Genomic DNA, 22150 nt, shown 5'->3' with positions numbered 1-22150 from the left:
CTAGTATTTTTTATTCATAAACGTCCATTTTTCCAAAAACGATTTGTCAAGCTGAATAAGTGTTGAGTCTTTTTGACGTTTTAGGTTGGTGAGGAACCAAATCGTTCACACGTCAAATTTGGATGCAACGATGTCAGATCTCAGTGTGTGCATTTCAAACGTCAGATATCTCAATTACAACTAGTGGCTTTGTAAATTATTTGTTAAATAGCTGTTAGCTATAGCTATACATCTATAAATTCTTGAAGTTTTAACACCAAAAACCTTTTTTCACCCAATATTTCTTTACTAGGTATCCTGCGAGCCGCGCTGCCGTTCAGTATTTTAATTGGTAGGTTTCAAATAGTTCATACATAAGTAAATTGCACTAACAATTTATTCTGAATTAAGAAACAATATGGGAAGAAAGCATTACTGTGACTATTGCCAGAAGCATATACAGCGAGATCCGGACATAGTACGTAAACATAACGAGGGAATTACACACCTTCGAAGTAAAGCTGCCCACTTCGAGAGATTTAAAGGTAAGCATGTATATACTGATGGGCAAATAGTTTGGAGTATCAACCAATATTAGCGATACTGCAACTTTCTGAAAATTTGATGGAGATGGGACTGGTATGCGAACAATGACTGTATATACTTTTTCCAGATCCTACTGCAATTCTCAAAGAAACGTTAAAGAAAAAACCATGCCGAAGGCTGTTTAGCTTAGAAGAGTGTCCATTTGGAGCAGCATGTCGCTATAGCCATTATCGTCCGGAGGAAGTTAAAAAACTCCAACAGCAAGGTTTGTTCATGATAATGCTTCCAGCAGTAAAAATATAAACTCAACGAATTAAACCCTGTTATTTCAGCTCGTTGGCTCGAGGAACACAAAACAAAACGCACTGCGGACATACTGGAGAAGCTGTGTGCGGCGGATGCTATAACAGAAAATTTTCTTTCCAAGCGCTCAGAAAAACAAGCGAAGGAATCTAGCGAGTTTAAACCATTCTGGACATACCGGAAGGAATCAAACGAGATAAATCTTCCACCCTCGTTGCAGGAGATCGATCCGGCTCGAATCGATTTCAACAGTTTTGTTGGCTGGGGCTAGGTGATATGTGTTGCAATTGAGTAAAGTATTTGTTTTTCTAGTAAAATATAGTAGACATCTATATATTTTAGATTAATGTCAGTTTCGTCAATATATCATTGCAAATATGCATATTTGTTTTCTTTTTATCTAGTCAATTAATTTTTAGTACATCCGATTAACGATATAGGATACGTTCTGGTCTATCGATCACAATTAGAATTATACTGAAAATATTCATCACTACAAGCTAATTAGTGTCCGTCGATCACCTTACCGGTATTTTAACGTTTGACTCAGGTCATCGTGTGCTGTGGTTTGCATAAATGCCCTTCTTAAACACAGTGTAACTTCGTTAATCCGGCATTTTAAAGTTCATCTAAATTGACCTCTTTTTCTTACATCCTGGGAATGCGCTTCTAAATATGTTTGTGGAAGTAACGAAGCTATCCTGCATAATATGATGAAGATACCTTCAAATCTAATAAAAATCATGTTGTTCAGTGCAATCAGAAATGTAATAAATAATTAAAATGTGCATCATAGTGGTTAATAAGAGGAGCACATGTTTAGTATTGCTAAGTGTTATTTCCTAATATTCTAAAGGGAAAGAGGTTTTGCATGGTGGGATCTAGTTCTAACTAGCAAAAACCCCCGGACCGAGTAACAGGAAGATAACGCAAACAAACTGCTACAGAAACTCCATCGATTGCTAGGGATATGATAGAACGGAAGGGTACGGAGTACGTACATTAATCGAACTTTGTTCCTTCTCGGCTAATTTTCCACGTGCACAGCACGCGTATAATCTTGGGTAGGACGTGCTGGTACCTGTATGTGAGTTTCAGTTTAGGATTCTTTTACAATGTCGTGGAAGTCACAGCATTTATTCCATGCACTAATATCGTGGGCGGTAGGTCGTACGTCAACTCGGTTAGCAGGTCCAAATAATGGTGACACTTTTCCTTGTAGTCTGCCGTGGACAACTTCGGAGGTGCTGGAAGATACATGAAAGTGACAGCCGTCGAATTCGATTTGTCCCGAATAGTTTGATTGATCCTTGAAATAAAAAAGTAATAATTAAAAAACAACCCATCGGCTTTTCCTGTTCGTGGCGCGTCTACCTTTGCATGTACAACTTGGACCGGTTGATGTTCTCTTCAGTCATCATCTGATTGCTGTCACTTTTGCTGGTGAACTGCTTGAGAATAGAGCGATGCCGTGGGAAGTCCATATCCTTGCTCCATTCAGAGATCTGAAAAAAATATTTTAACCATTACTCGTTGTTATTGACACGCTCGAAAAATCATTCTAACATAAATGTTTATACAAAAAAATTCAATCGGCCTTCATTCTCTCATGTGGAAATTGCTTGAAACTAGAAGATAGTATTGTGTTTCTTCCCTATATCAGGAGAATAATGCGCGATCGATAACATATAAAACACTATAATTATCGAGACAATAAACAATTTATTGATGTGCTTATCCAGCATCGCACATGGATAGCTATGCTACTGAATTAAAGCCCAATGAACGGAGAACTAAATTATACACCGTGAATGGGTTGTCCTCAACATTTCCCAACTTAATAGAGATAATACGGATCAAATCTGTTCGGCGGTCTTCGGGTTCGTGAAGAACGTCTAGGTAAATGTACAATCGATTCTACTTCAGTAGCGGATCCGAATTCGGTCGAAGTTGATGTTATTGATGGCGATGACGTCGAACGGTAACGAATGCTGGCGAGAGGTGGCTTGATTTGCTTCTGTGTCGAGTCCGAGTCAGCAGCTAGGCGACTACGGAGTGGGTGGAGCAAACGCAGCATTAGGCGGTAATCGAACCACACCTTATACATTTCATCTCCGATTTTCTCGACGATTGTACCAGGGGTCCACTTCCAGCCGTTACGACCAAAAGCTCAGCGTAAACGGAATCGTTCCGGCTGAAGAACCTCGTTGTATGTGGTCGTCGGATTGTGGTACTAGAATTCGTGCCGTTGGGGAAAGCAACAGCTTGAGACAGGTTCGCGTACTTTGCGACCAAATTGACCTCGGATGGCGACTTCTGGTATGACAGAACCCGGTTGGGCGTAGTTTGGTACGTTAACAGGAATATGTCTAGCGCTTGCCGTATCAATACCCTTCCTTCTCGATTTTTAACGGCTCTTTTGAACATGTCAACAAATCGTTGTGTGAGGTGTTTAAGACGTAGAAAACGGTGAAATCGGCACTGGCGAATGGGGTTCCATTTTGTCGCTGACTAGTCTAACAAGCATATCCATCCGAGCCACTGAGAATGTTGATGGCTCCCTGCGAGATTATACGGGACGCTTAGATTATCTCTGGCAACTCGGAGGAGTCGAAGGTAACCAAGTAATACTCGCCTTCGATTGGACTGGCATAATTCACATGAACGCACTGCCACGGAGCCGTCTATTCGGGCTACGGCACCTGTGAAGAACGAGGAGGTGATCTGGTTATGGTCGCACAGTGTTGACATGCATTGACGAAATTAACGATATCAGCATCCGAATTGGCCCATACACGTAGCTTTGATCGAGGGCCGTTATACGCTACATGCGGGATGGCCACAATAGAGCTGTTCGAGGCATCGTTTGCGACCGGATGACGAGCCGTTCGGCAAACATGGTGCACCGATCTACCACGAAGAGTAATTCCTGTCCGGCTTGGACTCGTTGGATATCGGATTCCGAAAGTTTAGATTGTGGCTAACTGTGCTGAACGTGATGGTAGACTTTTCGGAGCAGTGGGTCTGCTTGGGTACTTTGCTGGACGGGTCTGAAATTGAGAGGCTAATCTTTAACTGTATGAGCTACTACCGATCTGAGCTCCTCTTTCCGCTTGAGGCTGACGATGGCGTAGTCCTCATCGGGTTTGACGTGCTAGTTGATTGAGCAAGTTTGCGTCGCCGAACTTGTGAGTAGGCACGTACTCGATGTCAAAATCGTAGAGCAGCAGAATGAACGCAAACCGTTGGGGTGGTTGGCTGCACAGATCGATATACCCTTTTTAGAACTGAAGATACGGAGCAAAGTTTGGTGATCGGTTTTCAGATGAAAGTGCCGTCCGAATGTGACGGCGAAAACGATAGCCTTACGAACCGGCTAACTGTAGTCTTGTTCAGGTTTCGTGTGTACTGTGGAAGCATGTTGGACGACTTTGATTGTGCCATCGAGGAATTTGTGGCTTATGGTTGTCCTGAGCCCAACGGAATAAGCGTCGACAGAGACACTTCGGATCATAGTGTGTGAGAAGCAGATCCGAAGAGAGTATTTGTTTGAATTGTTCGAACGCTCTCTGGCACTCCCAAGTCCAGAACTTCGGATCATCCTTGAGAAGATTGTCGATTGTGGTTACCCCAAAAACGATCGCACTCCAGATACATCGGTTGAATGAGGCAGTTTGGATATCATTTCAATTTTGGCCGGTTCTGGGCGTAATCCGAAACTGTCGACAATAAGACCGGACTTGTTTGTGGAAGGTGCACTTCTTCACTCGAAACCTTGAATTCCTGTTAGAACAGCCCGTTAGTAACGATCGTAATCTCCTCAGTTTTTCCGCGGACGATGACGTCATCGAGATAACCACAGGTGCACTACAGGCCGGTTAGTATTGTGCCGATGAGCTGCTGGAACGCATCAGGTGCGATCAGGTCTAGAGGCCACGATGAGTATTGATGGTAAGCAACTTACGATACTGTTCATCGATTTCCACCTGCAATAAAGCGCCGGACAAATCGATTCGGATGAACACCTTACAGTTAGTCAGCTTGGTGCAGATATCGTCCGGCAGGGGAAATGGATATTGGTTTGATTGGAGTGTTGCGTTCAACCCCGTAGAATAGTCTGCACAAATTCGAGTGGAACCATTGGCTCTACGGACGACAACAATCGGAGCAGCGTACTCCGAATATTCGACCGGGGTGGCGATGTTCAACTTTTCCAGTCGGTTGAATTCCTTGTCAACAGCGTCGTACATCGCTGGCAACCGGTCGCTTCGGCCAAAAGACGGGTCGATTTTTTTTCAGCTCCAACTTCACTTTATTTTTGCCGAGCTGATCGCTGAACACGTTTAAAAAAATCGACTGTAGTGGGTGCCGCAAGAAAACCTGACACGTGGCAACAAAAGGTATCCATGGGGACGGAACAAAGGTTGAAACTATCGACCAAATCGGAGCCGAGCAGATGAAGTTGTTTCTCGGTCACACGGCTCTGGTGGTGTAGTTTCTCCGATTGTGGCATCATACTCTCCATCGTGCTACAAAATATTACAGGATGCTTTCCTTGCTTTTACTGTTCCTGGTAATAGTGCAGGACTACCGAGTTCCTGCCAACTCTGCCTGTTGATGTCGTGATTTCCTATCGGTATTATTCGAAGACAGTTGGTGACTCTCGGTGTTTTAATTTAAGAAAATGCGCTTACGGCCAGCTGCCCAAAATGGACGGCCCATGTGCGAGCCTCTTTCACTTCCGGACCACCGAACGGCCCAAGATGCAGTGTCATGCATATATTACCAAAGGTGCAGGAAGTATTAGAGAAATTGTGCAGAATTACCAGATGCATGACGTGGATTCCTCTCGGGGTAGCACCATTTGCGTCGTCGACCGTCGTTCGTGATGCGCGGTTTCATTGCGATCACTTTTTCACGGATCGTCTTCGGGCACGTCCGTAATATCGCTCAACCAGGAAATTAAAAAAAAATGTTCACGTCGCACACTTTCACACGTTTTCACGGATGGTGTTGCGGTCACGTTCGCGCTTTCGCACAGCCCGGTATTGTAAAGTTCAAGTAGCGCACTTTCACGCCGGAACCTGGTTGGCCCAACTGGCAAATTTAGTTCCCTTTTTGACAATTCCACGCGGTTTCACTCCCGATTCCTTCATTTTCACGAATCGTGTTACGGACACGTCCGACTTCTCGCACAGTCTGAAAAATCCGAATTCACGCCGCGCAACCGCACGCCGGGACCTGTTTTTGTCAGCTGGCTCAAGAGCTGCTCCAATGTAACTGTAACGTCATTGTCCTAAATTGTGAGGAGACAGGTACGAATCTCGACGTCAGCCAGTGCCAAAATATCTCATTGACTAAAAGCGATATGGTGGCCAGCAATAAACAGAGACAATCAGCACCTCTCAAACTACAAACTACTGCTTTTTTAGAGCCGACGAGATCAGTTACGTGTCCAGTCCTTTGATAAAGTTCCACAAGTGATTAGGTGGTATTGACTCATCTACCATCACCAGTCACCGTGCGTTTAAGCGGATTTGGTGTAACTTCAAGCCCTGTTTTTTTATCAAAACCGCTCTCATAGTCACCGTAAAAATATCTTCATCATTCGACACAATTTAGAAATAATATAAAACTATTAGCAACAAAACGAGAATAAGGAGTTGAGGACATTTGTCATAGTCACCAGTCACTGTTATATTACCGTACGCGAAGGATCCATTTACCGTTTATTTAAAATTTTGATTCAACTTTATTTAGAATGTTTCAATAAAACGATGAAATGAGAGGATTTGTGGTTTCGGGGAAATAATTCTTTCCATTTCGTGGTTTTGAAACTGCACGGCGACTGGCGACTTGACGGTACAGCTTCTGATAGATTTGTGTAGTAGGTTTATTTGGCTTTCTGGATGAACCTTTTTACTACTGCCCTTGCTTTTTGAAAATTGTGCTGGTTTGTTTAGGGTTTTGATCTCGCACAGCAACATTCGTTTTGATTTGTATTCTTCATCTATTTCTTTGGTCCACCACCGGTTAAGGTAGTTTGCTTTCTTCTCTTTCACCATGAAGCTGACTTCACGTATGCTTTCTTCGAATATAGACTGGTTGTATACTTGAGTTTATTGATTCGTTCTGCTGCTTTTGCTTTGTTGAAACGGATTGATTTTCTTTGGCCACGAAGATTTTTCTACAAATCTGTTATGATGGAGAAGTGATTAGTGAGACATGTGGCTTTGGCGGCTAGACCGATCGTGGCCACAGTTAGGTCTATTGCTGTGATGGCTTTACTGCCCATAAAAGCATAAGAGTCCCATATGGATTTTTGTCGAAAATGAGTTATCTGTTGGATTGTATTCTGCACCACCACTGAATCACTATGCACAAAGAAGATTACCAGGTTTGTTTAGAAAATATCGAAAAAAAAACACCAAAACATGGTTGTCCCATTCATTAGGCTCAATGAAAATGTAAATCTTGAACAGCGTTTTTCTCGGCTTGCTGTTTTTCAATATGGGACTCTTATGCTTTTATGGGCAGTGTATTCTCCTGGATGTTCCGAACAATCTCAATCAGCAACTGGTCTCTAACTTTGCTGTTTGAATCCTCGGTATAATTTTACTGTAAAAGTTTTTAGGAGGTATTATAGCTATCTTTTCACCCAGACTTCAACTAGAGATTTCTGTCTTCGTCAGGAGATACTAGGTTTCCACGGCATCCACCGCAGTATGTGTTATAGGCGTTGGATGTCGGTGTTGTTTGTATCTGGGAACGTCCCTTTCATAATTTCGACTTTCTTCTTGTCGGTTGACGGCTGGTCGACTTCTACATGCGATAAGTAGCCTTATTACCTCTTTGTTTGTTGGACCTTGAGGATAGAAAAGTCTGCTTCGATGTTGTTCAGCTTCCTCGTCAAAATTCTGAACAATACTATCCCTAGAACGTTGCACTTGCGTTTTCCACCGTAGAACGTTGTCCTGGGGTACAAATGTACCCCACGCGTTTGATCACAATTTTCGCAGGTAAAATGCAAACAAAGGAAATGTATAATACGTCATTTTATTCGCTTTTCAATTGCGAAAACAGCTGTGTAAGTGATAGTACGGAATTTATAAAATCAATGATATATAAATTGCCTTAAACAAAAAAAGAGTGAAAAAATCGCGGTTTTGACTTTTTTTATAAAAATTACTATAAATTTGAAAATTTTCAACTGATTTGAAAAAAAATCAAATGATTCCAAAAGTTGAAAGAATGGTCTAGAAACGATATGAAATGGAATTTCGATATTTTTGAAAAAGTGCATATATTTAGAAGAGAGAAAGTTTAAAAATCGGATTTTAGAAAATACCATGAAATGGGGTAGAAATTGAAATAAAAAAAAATATATACATTGGAAACAGGTAACGTTACTGTTACAGCACCTACTGTGCGCAAATTATACTTGCGAGCCACTATTTTGATAAACTATGAAAAATTAACAATAAAAATCAGCAAAACTGAACGATATTTTTTCTACTTCAAAATTAAATTAAATTAATTGAATAAATGATTAAAAACGATAACAGTAATTGTTACTTGCGTAGTAAAACAACCAGTATTTAAACTGGTATTGTCACGAGTCACATTTCCACTGATAGCACGAAACCTGACGAAACGCTAACGGCAACCGTACACTGGGGTACAAATTTACCCCACGCAAACTTTGACTCCTGCTTCCACGAAGGCTATAAGCAAACTGGCTATACCACCTTTTCCTACTCTTACTAGGGACTCTAAATTGAATTATGGTTAGGGGCCCAGGTCAGTAAATGCCGAATTCTCGTTTTCACACGGCTCCAAAGAAAGGCGTGGGGTACATTTGTACCCCATTGCAACGTTCTAGGGCTATTAATGTGCTAGTATACGTATTTACAGAGATTTTCCTCGACCAGCTTTAGCTTTATAAGTCGTTTTTCTTCATTTGTGTTAATATTGAAACTGATTTTTTCAAACTTCGTAATTTCTGTGAAGTCCTTGAATCCATTCTCTTTGAATACTTCATCTACGTACGATAAACAGTTCTGTCTCCCTTGCGATATTTCACGCGATATTCACACGGATACTAGTGCCACCAATTTTCATTTTTTCTTCTACTTTCTTTTTCTCCATAATACACAACAGAGACCGACCTGAAGTCAAACTGAAGATGAAAAAAAGTTTATGTTGAGAAATGTAATTATGGTATATTGATCCAATTATTTGCATTATTTTCCTTCAAGAAGCTCATTGTAGATCGAGAAGATAACAAATCCTCGTTCCGATGATAGTGTTCAAAAGTTCCTGTTGCTCCTATAAATTTTTTCTACTCAAAAATTATAACGATTCACTAGATTGTCAAGCGAACTGAGATATATTTAATTGTATATTTATTTCTAAGACTTCTTATAAATTGAGTGTTCTCAGAATACAATGACACATAGGAGAACTGGTGGTAAAAAGAACACGCTAAGCAAAGTCATTATTTTCTAACTAATAAGTGATTGAGATACTACAATCACCTTATATGTTTCTTGTTAGACATGTTTTTTTTACATATTTGGAGAAAATACTTTGACATAAACAGATTTTTTCAAACATTATTCTTGACTTCAAAACATGTTCAAAAATGAGACATGTTTATAGCGTGTGGGTTAAATAAACATGTGGATGTGGTGGTGGTAAAATGAACACCTTCTGGTGACCTACGAAATGTTCTGAATGCATTGGTTAGCGTTGGAAAGCATTTTTCGAGCAATGCTGTTGTCACAGAGGATCATCCCATTGCATACATACAGGGCATTTGGCAGGCAAACAAAAATTATCACGGAAAAATTGAATTTTCGCAACGTAATATTAACCAGTTTACAATCCTGTGGCATTCAAACAGATGCACAAACTTGGGGTTATCCATGGGTATTTAAACTTTCGGGGTCTGTTGGAGAACAGCAAAGATAGAGCAACCTGAAGTTAGCGTTCCGACTAATTTTGTGGCTTGGTACTTGGAGTGGCAAGATGGTTCATATTACCCCCACCACAGAGAACAGACATATAAGCTAGAACAAACTTTCCCGAAAAACCTGTGCAAACATTTAAATGAAAATACGTTGAAAATCACCATCGCATACAGGTTTGCATGCGTGAGTCACCATTGTATCCAAGTTTGGATACAAGTCCCGTAAAGCGATTGCTGGCCGATCGAAGCGCCGACCAGTGGCAAGTTGCTACTTGCTGTTGCCATTTCAAAGCGACAGTTTAATTTCTTACACAAGTTGAAAACTTTACTTGTATGTCAGTTCTTAGTGCCCCCACTACAACCTGTTAATTTTACCACTAAGACAATTTATTTTCAAACAACCGTTCCGATTGAACCATTTTGTCCTGATCCCTACTAATTGCGGTGAAATATCTGCAAGAGGTTCAATTACTATGATGTAACACCATTTTCAGAATAAAATTAAAATTTCACCTCAAAAGACCTTATATTCTACATGCCGAGTTTAACATCAGCGACAGATATGAATGCCGTTTTTGGTTTTTATCATATTTATTTCACATTAGATAGATTTTTATCAAAAGAAATGATTTCAATAAACTTTTCTACGGCTCATGTACGTACACGGCACATGACACAAACACTACATCACTAGCTGGTGGAAAATAATAAACAAAGACGGCAAAATCAAATGGGATTGTTTTCAACCAGGAAGCTGCAGAGGTGTTCGTGAGACCGGGCGACAAGAACTCAATATCCTTTGAACACTTGACAGGTTAGGTTTCAGTGAAGTTTGTTCAAAATTTAGCAAACATTGACTTGATTTGGCAATCTGTTCATTTTACCCCACCTGTTCATTTTGCCCACAATTCCCCTACTCAATAAGCCAGGCCATATCTCTACAACTGGAACGACTTACTGAAGAAGAAGCAGCTAGTGTCCGTTCATACTACTATTTTGAATTTCAACAGACCAATTATATATTTCTAACAAACTTTACCGAAGATCCCATATATCTAAGACATAAACCCAAGGAGTTATTAATTTTAATACGATAGATTTCATCTCAGCGATTGAAAAATATTCTACGGTCAAATTTATGCGGGCGAGGTAGTACATATTATCAAACAGCAGCTCTCACTCCAGGACGATGAGTAATCACCGTAGACGAATTATGTTCTTATCACTAACTTTCATCATTCTCACATCGCGTTGATACTCTTCAACTTTACGAGCACCATAGAGCATTTATTCTTTGTCTATCTTGTAACAGAGTACTAACGAGTGAGTTTGTGATGATGCCACCTTTCGCTTGGTACCTACCAAAATCGTAAGTTTATATTCAAAATTTGCTTTTCTCAGCTTTGAGCTTTTCTAGGGCACTGCCGATTCTTATGATTTCGGTGCAGGCAACCACCGAATACCACTGCATAGATTTCCCCATCGAGAACCAGTGTGTCATAGAGCAGATGTCCTATCATCCAGGACAGAAAATAACCTTTCCCGATGGATACCAGCACTTGCGAATCGGTTTCGCCAAAAGCTTAAATGGACTGGAATCAAACATTACAACCATGGATAACACGTTGTATGAAGCTATGCATCGTCCTGCGATCGTTGAGATGACAAATGTTGGAATGCAGCGCTTGATTGTGCCAACGAAGCTACTACTCGGCAATTTTGCAGATAATGCTATATTCAGTTTAGAAGTGGATCGAACTGAGACATACAAAATCACATTTCTGGATTTGGACAACAATCAGCTTCCCAACATTAACAACATCAGTGCCCTGATTAATCTCGAAACGATTCATCTGCGAGGAAATGCGATTGAGGCAATCGATAGATCTGTATTTGCTCCGTTGATTAAACTGAAGCGACTGTATCTCAGATACAACCAATTTAGTACTCTCCCATGGACAGTTCTTCCATCTACACTAGTTCATCTGGATTGTTACTTGGGCTCGCTGGAATCGGTTGACTTCAGGAATGTGTCATTACCGGCGCTGGAGTATCTGAACTTGGAGAAAAACGATATCACGGCTTTGAATGTTACGCAACTGTTACATGCTGCTCCAAAACTGAAGGAGGCATATCTCTCTTACAATCCTATCCATTCGGACCAGTTGGATGAAATCCTGCGAGTTCTTAAAGAGCGCAATATAACTCACAACGATGGTGACCAATATGAATACTGCTTCGACGATGATCAATATGTTGATGGAGAATGCGTGAAACAGGTAGCGCATGTGAGCAAGTGGAAGGCTGCTCTACTGACGGTGATTAGCGTAATGGTTGGGGTTCTGGTAGTTGTAATTCTCTATTGGGTCTTTAAACAGATAAATAGATAGCCATAGTTGCGCTATGTGTTAATATGAGAGCAAATAAAATTTGATATTTATTAAAAAATATTCTCGCAAAAATAGCTTATTTATTTGCTCTAGGTTCGCTCTGAGCTGTCACTTTTGTATGGATTTTGTAAATGTTAGAGCGAACCTAGCGCGACTCTGTTCTAAAACCTAAATCAGCATACAGCAACAGACAGCTTGACTCCAATGGGGGTGACATTTAAGGATACACTTTAACTTTGTTTAAATTGTATTTCTCGTCCAGTGGAAATCAAATACGGTGGTAATTCTGATGCAAATTCACTTAAGTTCGGCAAAAGCGCTCGAGCGACCGTAGTTGGTTCCCCTGAAAGGTAATCGCAACAGCGGATTGTTGCTTAGTGCTCGAATACGGGATTGAAGATCCTGGCGTTCAAGAATTGTAAAGCTATACACTCTGGCAAACAGACTGAGCGGAAGATATTTACTGTTGTAAGCTATCCATTAGCCATTGGATGATAGTTAACCGACCTGTTGAAGCTTCAAAGATGTTTTGAATGCCATCAACCATCTTCTTGTCAGTAGATGTTTTGCGACACGTCACATGATAAAGTTCCTCGATTTGGTAAAAGTGGCAACCAGAGTTAAAAATAATCGAATCTCTTTTTTGACTGCTGAAAATGAACCTGATGTGACTCGCGGTGAATAGAAAAAATATTCATTCAAATATCCATGTTATTCATTCAGTTGAATATCGTACAATATATTCATTTCACTAATTATCTAGGAAAATGTTTTCAAATGCCGGTAAAGCATATGAAACAACTATCATCATCGCTTACATTGTGCCTGGGCCTACTTTGATACGTTTGATTCGTTGCTGCACGGTCGCTTCGTGTAATAATCGGAGTCGAATGAAAATCTGCATGGATGAATGGCGGTTTGTTCGTTTGACGTTTTCAGCTGCGTCACTGAATATTGAAAATGAATGCGGCTGAATATGGTCAATTTTCATTCAATGAATTTGAATATTTTTAACTCTGGTGGCAACATTGCGGATTCACCGGACCTCAGTCTGCTTCATCATCTCGTACAGATCGGAAGTCAAAAAGCGCGTGAACAGCAAACAACCAAAAATGCTACCCGTACCGCTCCACTATAACGTGTACGTGTAAACTAAACTGCAAAGTCCCGTTGCTTCCAACTACGAATGAAGCGAGTGCATCACAAAATAAATTGCGCCCTTTACGGGAGAACACAATCGCGATCGATTTTTCGCAGACTAGTCATAGAACCACAGTGATCAAGATGAAAATGAAACTTTTGCTTACAGAAGTGTTACTCATACAGCTACATCATACGCGGCACATAGTACTAATAACGTTCAACTTCTTAGCCGAGTCAGAAAGCTTCATAGCAAAGAACAACATGCAACACGATGTCGAATACGAAAACGTCAAAATCAAGATCCCCGTGTACGGATAATGATCGTACGGAAATTCGCTTCCACGATTTAACAACACACACTAGTATGGATTGTATTAAGATTCATGTCTAAGTATAGAGTAGTGGAATCTGTCACAAATGACACTTGGAAAAAATTGTTCCCTGGCATTCTGGACAGATTTCGAGCGGTGCGAATGCGCCCTATACTTTCTTACATTACTTTCGAGGGCAATTCATCTAAGGTGTTTTCATAGTAAGGTTTAAAAAGCCTCAAAAGCCCGGTCTGTGGTGAATTGGAACTGTGTGGGACTCACGACTTACATCCGTGTCTATCCATTAATAACACCTCTTCTCTTTTCGCCCTTTTTCCCAAAGGAACTACATTAAGGTATCATTTAGTGGGTAAGGCTCGTTGTACTTTCGTTGCAATTCTTTCTTCTGTTCTATCTCGAAGCCTTACTGAGTCCATGAAATGGTTTGACCTTTGATTTAACTCTCGATTCTTCTATTGCTTTTTGTTTACATCTATTACGTAGCCGTTTAGCTCTCATCCCAGTGAGTCGTTTAGATGCTGATTTCCTGAGCCGTTTAGATTCTGTTTTCGTGAGTCATTCAGCACCAAGCGTGTCACGATCTACTCGGGTAGTCTCCGGCGGTGAATTCACTCTACTCCGACTGAGAGCTCTTCGAGCTGTTCCCACCACCGATACCCGCACCCTTGAGTCATATGACCAGCTTTATCGAGATCTACTTGAATATTATTAGGTGGTGGACTACCCTACTCCGACTAAGAGTTCCCTGGCAGCGGAATTTCTCTCGATAGCGATGTTTATTTCGTGAACTAATAGCTCCCGTTTTTGTTACGATATAGTCGGGTAGTACATAGCAGTGAGTCTACCCCACTGAATTCCCCGGCAGTAGATTTCTCTCGATATCGTTTTCGTGAGCCATTTAGCTTACCGCTGCGTTCCGATCTAGTTCCCGGTGGCAGAACTAGCCTCCTCAACGGGCCAGTCAGTAGGTACTGAGGTCTTTCCAGCGATTCCAGATGGAGCGTAGCTTTCGGTTCACTGGTGCCCCAACGACCCACTGCTAGCTATTCGACGCGATCTACTTGCTCCAATCCCCGGCAGTGGATCGATGAGCTACCCGGCAGGGACCAAGAATTCCGGTGAGGCCTGACTCCGGTTCATTGGTGCCCCGACGACCCAACCCCGGTGATACGTCGCATACTAGTCAATTGGTCTCGGCGGTGTTCCTAGTCTACGCCTACAGAGAGTTCCCTGGCGACGGAATTTCCCCCGAAACTCCATTTGTGATTTCACGGCGGCTATCTGGCCGACGATGCTACTTTGTTGGTCCCTTCGCCGCTCTCTCTGCAGCTCGGAGAGTATATTTGTAACCACTCTGTTGACAGCATCCCAGATGTACTCATCGAACGTAGGGTATTCGAAGACCACGTGTTCCGGTGTCTCTTGCACGTTCACGCACACCGGGCAAAGGGATGACGAAGCATGTGCAAACCGATGCAGGTACTTATGGAAGCATCCGTGCCCGGACAAAAACTGCATCGAATGGAAGTTCACCTTGCCATGCTTCCTATGCACCTACCTGATGCAGATGGGAATCATCCCGGCAATGACCCATACCGCCTCCGACGATATCGTTCTGTACGCGCTTGTGACACGAACAGCCATTAGGATGAGGATGAAACACCCGCCAGGAGACGTCTCGTGCTGCATCTTGCTCTTCTGATGTTCGGCATGGTCCTTTCCCATGCGTTAGTTGTCCTCGCAGCTTTCTTTCACACATAGTCGACATGGCTGTTGTAATTTAACCGATTGTCGACGATCACACCCACGTGCTTCAGCGCACGCATCGATGGGATGGATTGTCCCGCTATGCTAATCTCGACACGCTGGATTTTTTACAGTTGCTGACCAGCACTACCGTGGTCTTGTGATGAACCAGCTGCAACTTGACGTTAGCCATCCAGGTTTCCACGTTGCCTATTGTCTCTGCCGTCAACATCTCCACTTCCTCGAAGGTCTCGCCGGTTATCGTCAAGACAACGTCATCTGCGAAGCCCACGATCTCGACTCCCCTCAGCAGTTCCAGTGTTAACACTGCGTTGTACATTATATTCCAGAGCGTTGATCCGAGTACGCAGCCCTGAGGTACTCCCACCGTGACCGCAATCGACTTCCGCCCCATGTTCGTCTCGTAGACTAGTACTCGTTTCTGAAAGTAACTTTTCAGAACCTTGCACAAGTAGTCTGGGGCCTGCATTCTGTGGAGCGCTACGGCTGGCGCTTTTAAACGCGATTACCTCTTCTCTATTGCTTCAATGCTTTTCTCGTGCTCGCGATGACTGTACGGTTGACGTCCACGTCGAGATCCCTTTTCGGAATCCTAACTGCCTCAGCGATAGTCCGTTCTCTCTTTCAGCGTAGATCGTCAGCCTGTCGAGGAAGACCTTTTCCAGAAGTTTACGAAGGGCATGAAGCAGACATATAGGCCGATACGGTACTGGATCTCCTGGTGACTTCCCTGGTTTTGGCAGCAACACCAGCTTCTGGATCTTCCATCTATCCGGAAAGTAGGCTTCGTCCAGGCATTTAGGTAGAACTATCCTGAACATGTCCGGTAACGTCAGGATGCGGTCTTCAGCGCCACGTTGGGGGTGCCGTCCGGACCGAGAGCTTTCATACGGTTTAGGCGGCTGTGCGGTTAGGTTGTGCTTCAGGAAAGACCCTTCACGATAATTTCTAATTTGTCAGGGCACGTTTCAGTTAGCGTCGTTGGATCCATGATGTTGACCGTCGCGATAGGTAAGCGTTGCCCCAGAGGTTAGCGTCTACTTCTCTGCACAGCTCCTTGAAGCAGGTGCACTGGCTAAGCACTATCTCGCGGCTCTAGATATCAATCGTAACGAACACACTGACCATCCAACTATGATCTTACTGGTCTGGATGGTTGCAGTTGCCGATAAGCGTATCGCTGCTGTCTGTGTGCCTTCCTTAAACTGATTGACATCTGCTCTTTCTCCATTGTCCAGGTCACATTGCTCTATTAGCGCGCTCCTCACGTCGTGTTACGTTGTGACCTCGTCCAAATTCATGCACTCTACCACTGCTTCCTAAACTAACCGTTCTCACGTTTCCTTCTCCTCCTACCGCTTCTGCCACGAGTTTCCAATAGGTCGCGTTCTTGATGAATGGATCTTTCTTCAACTCGAACAGCATCTCGCCTTTCTGCGTGCGCATGGTTCTTACCACGTTCTCCCCCAACTCCTTCAGCTTGGGATCCTCTCGCACTCTTTTAAGGATCGCAGCGTACGTCACGCCGTCGTTTACTTTGACGACTAGCGTCTTCCTCATACCTCTACTGGCGCAGCCGAAGGTCCTCTTCCTTCTTTTTTCATCCTTTTCTTTTTATTTTTTCCTTTTCCACGGTTCGCTATTCACTCTCCATTCGTCAGCTATTTAGCTATCTTTTACCGACCTACTTTTAGTACGATGTGCTTTAGCAAATCCTACAAGTTCGAAAACAGTTTAGTGCCAACTTCTATGTTTTTATTTAATTTATAGCTACATTCAGCTTAAACAAGAATATGAAAAAATTATCCTCTAGTTTTGTAGAGGTTTCAAAACGATGTATTAAGACGGGACTCAAACGTCTCATATGATTAATTACTCTTATGAGAAATTGAGTTTTTGGAAGTATCTTAAAAGTCGTCAAACATATAAAACTAAAGCTCGTTATCGCAATGAACTATAAAACCAGATTTATATAGCAATGCTTTGATAAAAACTGCCATAAAACTTAAATAAAATCAATAAGCATTTGAATTGTTACTTGGGTAAGAATAATTAACACAAAAATTTTGACTCACCTGATGTATCGAAGCGGATATTCTCAGCGATTTCAATAGCTGGCTCAACCGGTGATCGGCAGGACGTTCGAACGATTCACTATCAATTCGGAAACTACTATTATTTTCACGGGCATCAGGACGACAGTAAGAAAAACATATAAAAATAGCATAAACACGGCACCGAAGCACAACCTACCTTGGCTCTGCTGGCGTTTCCGACTCACACAGGAACACCCTCAGTTCTAGTTTTTTCCACACCGGTAACATGTTGATAATACAGGCCAGCTGCATCATGAACAACGAAACTACATCAAACGGATCCTCATTCTTCGGTTCGAAAATGTTCACTGGCCACACATCAATGTACCGAATGTGATTGCTCTTGGCAATCAGATGCTTGTCCAACCGGTGAAAGTGTCGGCAGAGGCAAATATTTTTCTTCATCCGTAGCACGTCATCTATTATCTGCACGTAGTCCGTCGCCTGCAGAGCTTTGCGTTCTCCGTTGCGCCGATAAGGGAACAATTTTATGCCATTGCCATCGAATTCGCCAGTTTTGTAGGGGGAATTCTCGCTGAAACATAAAAAAAATTGGTGAAATATGCTATTGACTGATAATTATTAAAATACTCACTGTTCGAAGAAGTCCTTCGACATCTCCTCATCGTAGAATCCAAGAATGATCGTATTCGGCTTCATGGCCCCCATTCCGGAAATCCGAATAAGGTGCTGAATACCTTCACGAACACTTCTCGAGAGTGTCAGTTCTACAAACGCTTTCACCTTCATATGGTCGATCAACGAAAGCCACTGCGTGTACTCTTCGATGGTGGGATCATTCGTAGAATCATTCTCCGAAAACTCGCCTACTTTTACGTGGCCTATCACGTACAGACCACCTTTTTTCATATCATTCACGAAATGAATTAACGGACAGCACGATCGTGGACTGGATACGAGTAAAAGCATCTGCGGTCTCCAAAATTTAACATGATCCTTGCGAGAGTCCAACATGAGCAAATATTTTCGCACCTGATGGAACATTAGAGCTTGTGATATCGATCCCCACTGAGCTCCTTGTGACGCCGGGGAGAACAGATGCAGTGCAATCACCAACAGCAAACAAAGAATTACACTGGATGACGCATAGATCGGATTTATGACGAACATCATGACGGCAGTTCCGACAAGACCGAAGAATGCCGTATGCCAGGTGAAATATTTGTAGGTCGGACGGAAGTTAGGAGCTCCGGTGATTTCAATTCCCAAACATGCCAAGTTAGTTGCCAAATATGCTAACATAAATAACACGGAATTGATTTGAGCAATTGTATTCAGCGATCCAACCAATAAAATAATTTCAACCAATACCCAGCTCCCGATGACAGCTGCTATTGGATTACTCTTGTAGGTTCCTCTCACAACAAAGTTCAACAATGATCCAAACACTTTGTCTTTTGCCAGAGCTTCCAGGACTCGGCTGGACCCTATAAGATTGCTCAGTCCCGTCGAGAATGTAGCCGTTAAAATTCCAATCATTACAAACGTTGGCCATATGTTGACCGGACCGAGAAACAGAAAATTATTTTGCAGCAAAAAAGTTGACGTTGTCGCAGCCATAAATACTGATAAAGCAATGTAACATAAAAATGTAAACAGAACGGCTGAAAGGGTCCCCGATGGAATGCTTCGGGATGGATTTTTCAATTCACCGGACATATTAGCACCAGCCATTATTCCTGTCACTCCAGAAAACAATACGCCGAACACAACAGCGAAGTTGACTTCATTTCCGTTTGAGGTGTAATCTCGCCCATAATGGCTGTACAAATTTTCCTCTAATGTTGTAAGGCTCATCCCGCTATAATTTCCAAACACCTTATACGTCTCATTCTGAACTAGGCTGTTTTCATTGGGTATTGGGACCTGTATCGTTCCCTTGGATAGAAAGCTCACGTACGTCGAAAATAAACAAACGACGACCACTCCGAGAATCATCATTGACGTTTTGGCGAACATTTCAGCCCCGATCAGCACTACCAGCAGCATCAACGTATTAATGGTACTGCAATATAAAAAGCGCCACCAGCGACCATCCGGAATAGAGCCATCTTCGTGACCATCGGTGGGTCCAAAATTCTGAATGATTCCTTCAGCACAACCTGATATTGCCAAGCCGCAACCGACGACATTGGCTAAAAAGAACAACGTACCGATCGATCCTCCAAATTCAGGCCCAAGTGTGCGGCTGATCATGACTGAAAAAATTCGATAATTAAATGTCTTCTCCAAAAAAAACAAGCCACAATCAATGAACTCTTACAGTAAACTCCGCCACCCTCCACAGCACCGTTGGTTGAAATAGCGCAAACCGATGATACAGTAAACAGCAAAATCGCATAAGCAATCACAAATTGCAGCAATGTTACGTATAGACCAGCATTGCCGACGATAAAACCTGTCCGCGAAGAAAACATGTATCAAACAATGAGAACTTGCGAACTGATCATACACTCACCAACACGAATGAACACCAACGCGCTAAACATCGACAATGCTACGGGACAAAACACCCCGGCAAAAGTACCCAGCGTTCGGCCAGCACTGGCCTCCGGGTCGGAAATACTTCCGAATTCCACATAACCGGCAGGATCTGCTCGCGCAGCGGGGTTTGTCTGGAACAGGCTACCAAACTGGCGAATAATCCTGGACGAGCTTCCATTACCGGTGCCTGTTATTGGAGCTGATTCAGATGCTTGCACGGGGTCATTGTTGGTACTTCGGTTGGTGTTGGATGCTATCATTCTCCAGACTAGCAACTAGTCGATGTTCTCGCAGATGCGGACTGAAATGCAAAGAGCTGTTAGTCTATACTGAGGTATATGTAGGTCAAACAGCTGATTGTATACAGACTGAAAACGATAGGTATTTGTAAGGAAGTGACTGTATATATACCTACATAAATGACATGGATATGTACTAGAGATGAGACATTGGAAAAAATATTATCAGACGAGCAGGCACCACAGACGACAGCAAATATAATGTGAGCAAAACCAAAAACTAATGTACTGTATAATAGAAAGAGGTAACATGGTTACGACATGTGATTAATGCCTGTGAAACTGTTGAGTTGGAAGTAATCAAACCATTATGGAAAGTGAAGCAAACGTATGTGATTCAAGAAAAGTTTGATAATGCGTCAAATGGTACACAAAATAATCAGCATCAATGTGCTATTAACTAGTATTGAGAGAAAGGAACACGAAATAGCAAAACCAGATGCTTTTTAGGTATTTTCAGAGGATGACCCGGCTCTCGTGACTAGTTAAAATTTAAAATACTCCTTTGATCCTAACAAGATCAATATCTAGCTTATAATTACCGCAAAAAAAAGATATTTACACCTGATATGTTTACATACTTCTAGCGTTACGCCTCCTCTTTTGATTTTGGGATCCTAGTCGACCAGTATCAACCCCCTCCGGAATCGAAAAACTTTACACTTAAATTCGTAACATCTATTGGCTCATTATTACCAATCAAAACAACATTACAAAACAATTTCCACCCTACTGGACTTAATCGATTGAATATACCGTTTCAAAAACGATGACGCATAGATGTAGTAAGACAGAGCACAAAAACTGCACAAAAGAAAAACTGCACTTTGCAAAAGCAAACGAACGACTGACAACAAAATTGTTAAAACATCTGATAAAATGTCACACTACACGCTTATCCTCAGCTACTCATTGTAACAAAGATGGTTTTACTCAAAATGAGTAAAATTTGTTTGATAGTTTAATCAAATACAAATCTCGACAAACATATGATTACGGCCTAAAAGCCAACTGTCAAAATCCACTTTGAATGGAAATTCCGGACAAACCGTTACCCGCCAATCACAGATGTTGGTAGTAAATGAAAGAGAAAAGTTTTCTCTTTCATAAACTGTTGTGAACTGTGTTCGACTAGTAACGGTTTGTCTGGAATTCCCATTCAAAGTGGATTTTGACAGTTGGCTTTTAGGCCGTAATCATGTTTGTCGAGAGTTGTACTATTGATTCAGTCTATTCAGTGATCATACTATGCATTCTGCGTAACGATTCGATACCATGTTTACATACTGCTTGCAAGATCCATTTCCCGAACTGTAAACTAGCCTTAACCCATTCATGCCCATGTTGTTTGTGGACAACAACGTTTTTAAACAGCTATAACTTTTGATTGAGGCGAGATTTGCTTGCAACAACAAGTAAGGCTCATTAATGTGATTATTTCCTTTAATTTGAGTATTAACAGTTACAAGGATCAGCTCTAGAACTGAAGTTATTGCAATTAGTCTGATTGGATTCCTATGTAGCAGTGCTGCCAGGGACAGTTTACGTTGACGACGGGAAATAATTTTTTCATATATCTTCGTTATGGTGCAATATTATTGAAAACTGATAAAACTTCTCAATTTAGACTGTCGTTGGCTACGTTTTCCACGTAATTGGACTATTGTAATTATTCTAGGAGAATTGTATTGAGCATTAGAAGGTAAAAATTTACCAGCTTCTAGCACTGCCATGGGAGCACCTATCTTTATGAAAATAGGCTTTTCGTGTTTCTTGACCCAATAGTTTACAAGGAAAAATAGTTTTGAAACCCTACATG

General features: G+C 42.0%; 3 protein-coding genes across 5 annotated transcripts; 2 read left to right on the top strand and 1 right to left on the bottom strand.

The window, feature by feature from the left end:
• The first annotated feature begins 179 nt into the window (after positions 1-179).
• On the top strand, positions 180-1208 carry LOC131678763 (zinc finger matrin-type protein 5). Its single transcript, XM_058959048.1, has 4 exons — positions 180-331; positions 391-524; positions 653-790; positions 858-1208. Exons 2-4 carry the CDS (start codon positions 398-400, stop codon positions 1097-1099), a joined length of 507 nt encoding a protein of 168 aa, XP_058815031.1. The 5' UTR covers positions 180-331; positions 391-397; the 3' UTR covers positions 1100-1208.
• Positions 1175-21180, bottom strand: LOC131678752 (solute carrier family 12 member 9). Of its 3 annotated transcripts, none has more exons than XM_058959036.1 (8): positions 20913-21180; positions 20007-20333; positions 19812-19946; positions 18123-19746; positions 17685-18062; positions 17507-17603; positions 2203-2333; positions 1175-2137 (listed from the first exon to the last, which is right to left on the bottom strand). In XM_058959036.1, exons 2-8 carry the CDS (start codon positions 20290-20292, stop codon positions 1939-1941), a joined length of 2850 nt encoding a protein of 949 aa, XP_058815019.1. In that variant the 5' UTR covers positions 20293-20333; positions 20913-21180; the 3' UTR covers positions 1175-1938. The 3 variants fall into 3 exon arrangements, with proteins under 3 accessions (XP_058815019.1, XP_058815021.1, XP_058815022.1); XM_058959038.1 differs by having other exon boundaries at positions 17507-17600; XM_058959039.1 differs by having other exon boundaries at positions 17507-17585.
• On the top strand, positions 10949-12223 carry LOC131678756 (uncharacterized). Its single transcript, XM_058959043.1, has 2 exons — positions 10949-11153; positions 11217-12223. Exons 1-2 carry the CDS (start codon positions 11134-11136, stop codon positions 12187-12189), a joined length of 993 nt encoding a protein of 330 aa, XP_058815026.1. The 5' UTR covers positions 10949-11133; the 3' UTR covers positions 12190-12223.
• Positions 21181-22150: the final 970 nt, after the last annotated feature.

This window comes from Topomyia yanbarensis, chromosome 2 (genome assembly GCF_030247195.1).
Source record: "Topomyia yanbarensis strain Yona2022 chromosome 2, ASM3024719v1, whole genome shotgun sequence".
NCBI lineage: Eukaryota > Metazoa > Arthropoda > Insecta > Diptera > Culicidae > Topomyia > Topomyia yanbarensis.
The sequence above is the reverse complement of the archived record's forward strand: the minus strand, read 5'-3'. Positions and strand labels throughout refer to the sequence as shown.

What these genes read in the sequence shown, in the direction of transcription:
- LOC131678763 (XM_058959048.1), top strand. Translation starts at nt 398, where the DNA reads ATGGGAAGAAAGCATTACTGTGACTATTGCCAGAAGCATATACAGCGA. An exon ending in CCACTTCGAGAGATTTAAAG is followed by an intron (nt 525 to 652) that starts GTAAGCATGTAT and finishes TACTTTTTCCAG; the next exon opens with ATCCTACTGCAATTCTCAAA. An exon ending in TAAAAAACTCCAACAGCAAG is followed by an intron (nt 791 to 857) that starts GTTTGTTCATGA and finishes CTGTTATTTCAG; the next exon opens with CTCGTTGGCTCGAGGAACAC.
- LOC131678756 (XM_058959043.1), top strand. Translation starts at nt 11,134, where the DNA reads ATGATGCCACCTTTCGCTTG. An exon ending in ATGATGCCACCTTTCGCTTG is followed by an intron (nt 11,154 to 11,216) that starts GTACCTACCAAA and finishes GAGCTTTTCTAG; the next exon opens with GGCACTGCCGATTCTTATGA.
- LOC131678752 (XM_058959036.1), bottom strand. Translation starts at nt 20,292, where the DNA reads ATGATAGCATCCAACACCAACCGAAGTACCAACAATGACCCCGTGCAA. An exon ending in GGAGGGTGGCGGAGTTTACT is followed by an intron (nt 19,747 to 19,811) that starts GTAAGAGTTCAT and finishes GAATTTTTTCAG; the next exon opens with TCATGATCAGCCGCACACTT. An exon ending in TCCAAGTTGTACATGCAAAG is followed by an intron (nt 2,138 to 2,202) that starts GTAGACGCGCCA and finishes TTTTATTTCAAG; the next exon opens with GATCAATCAAACTATTCGGG.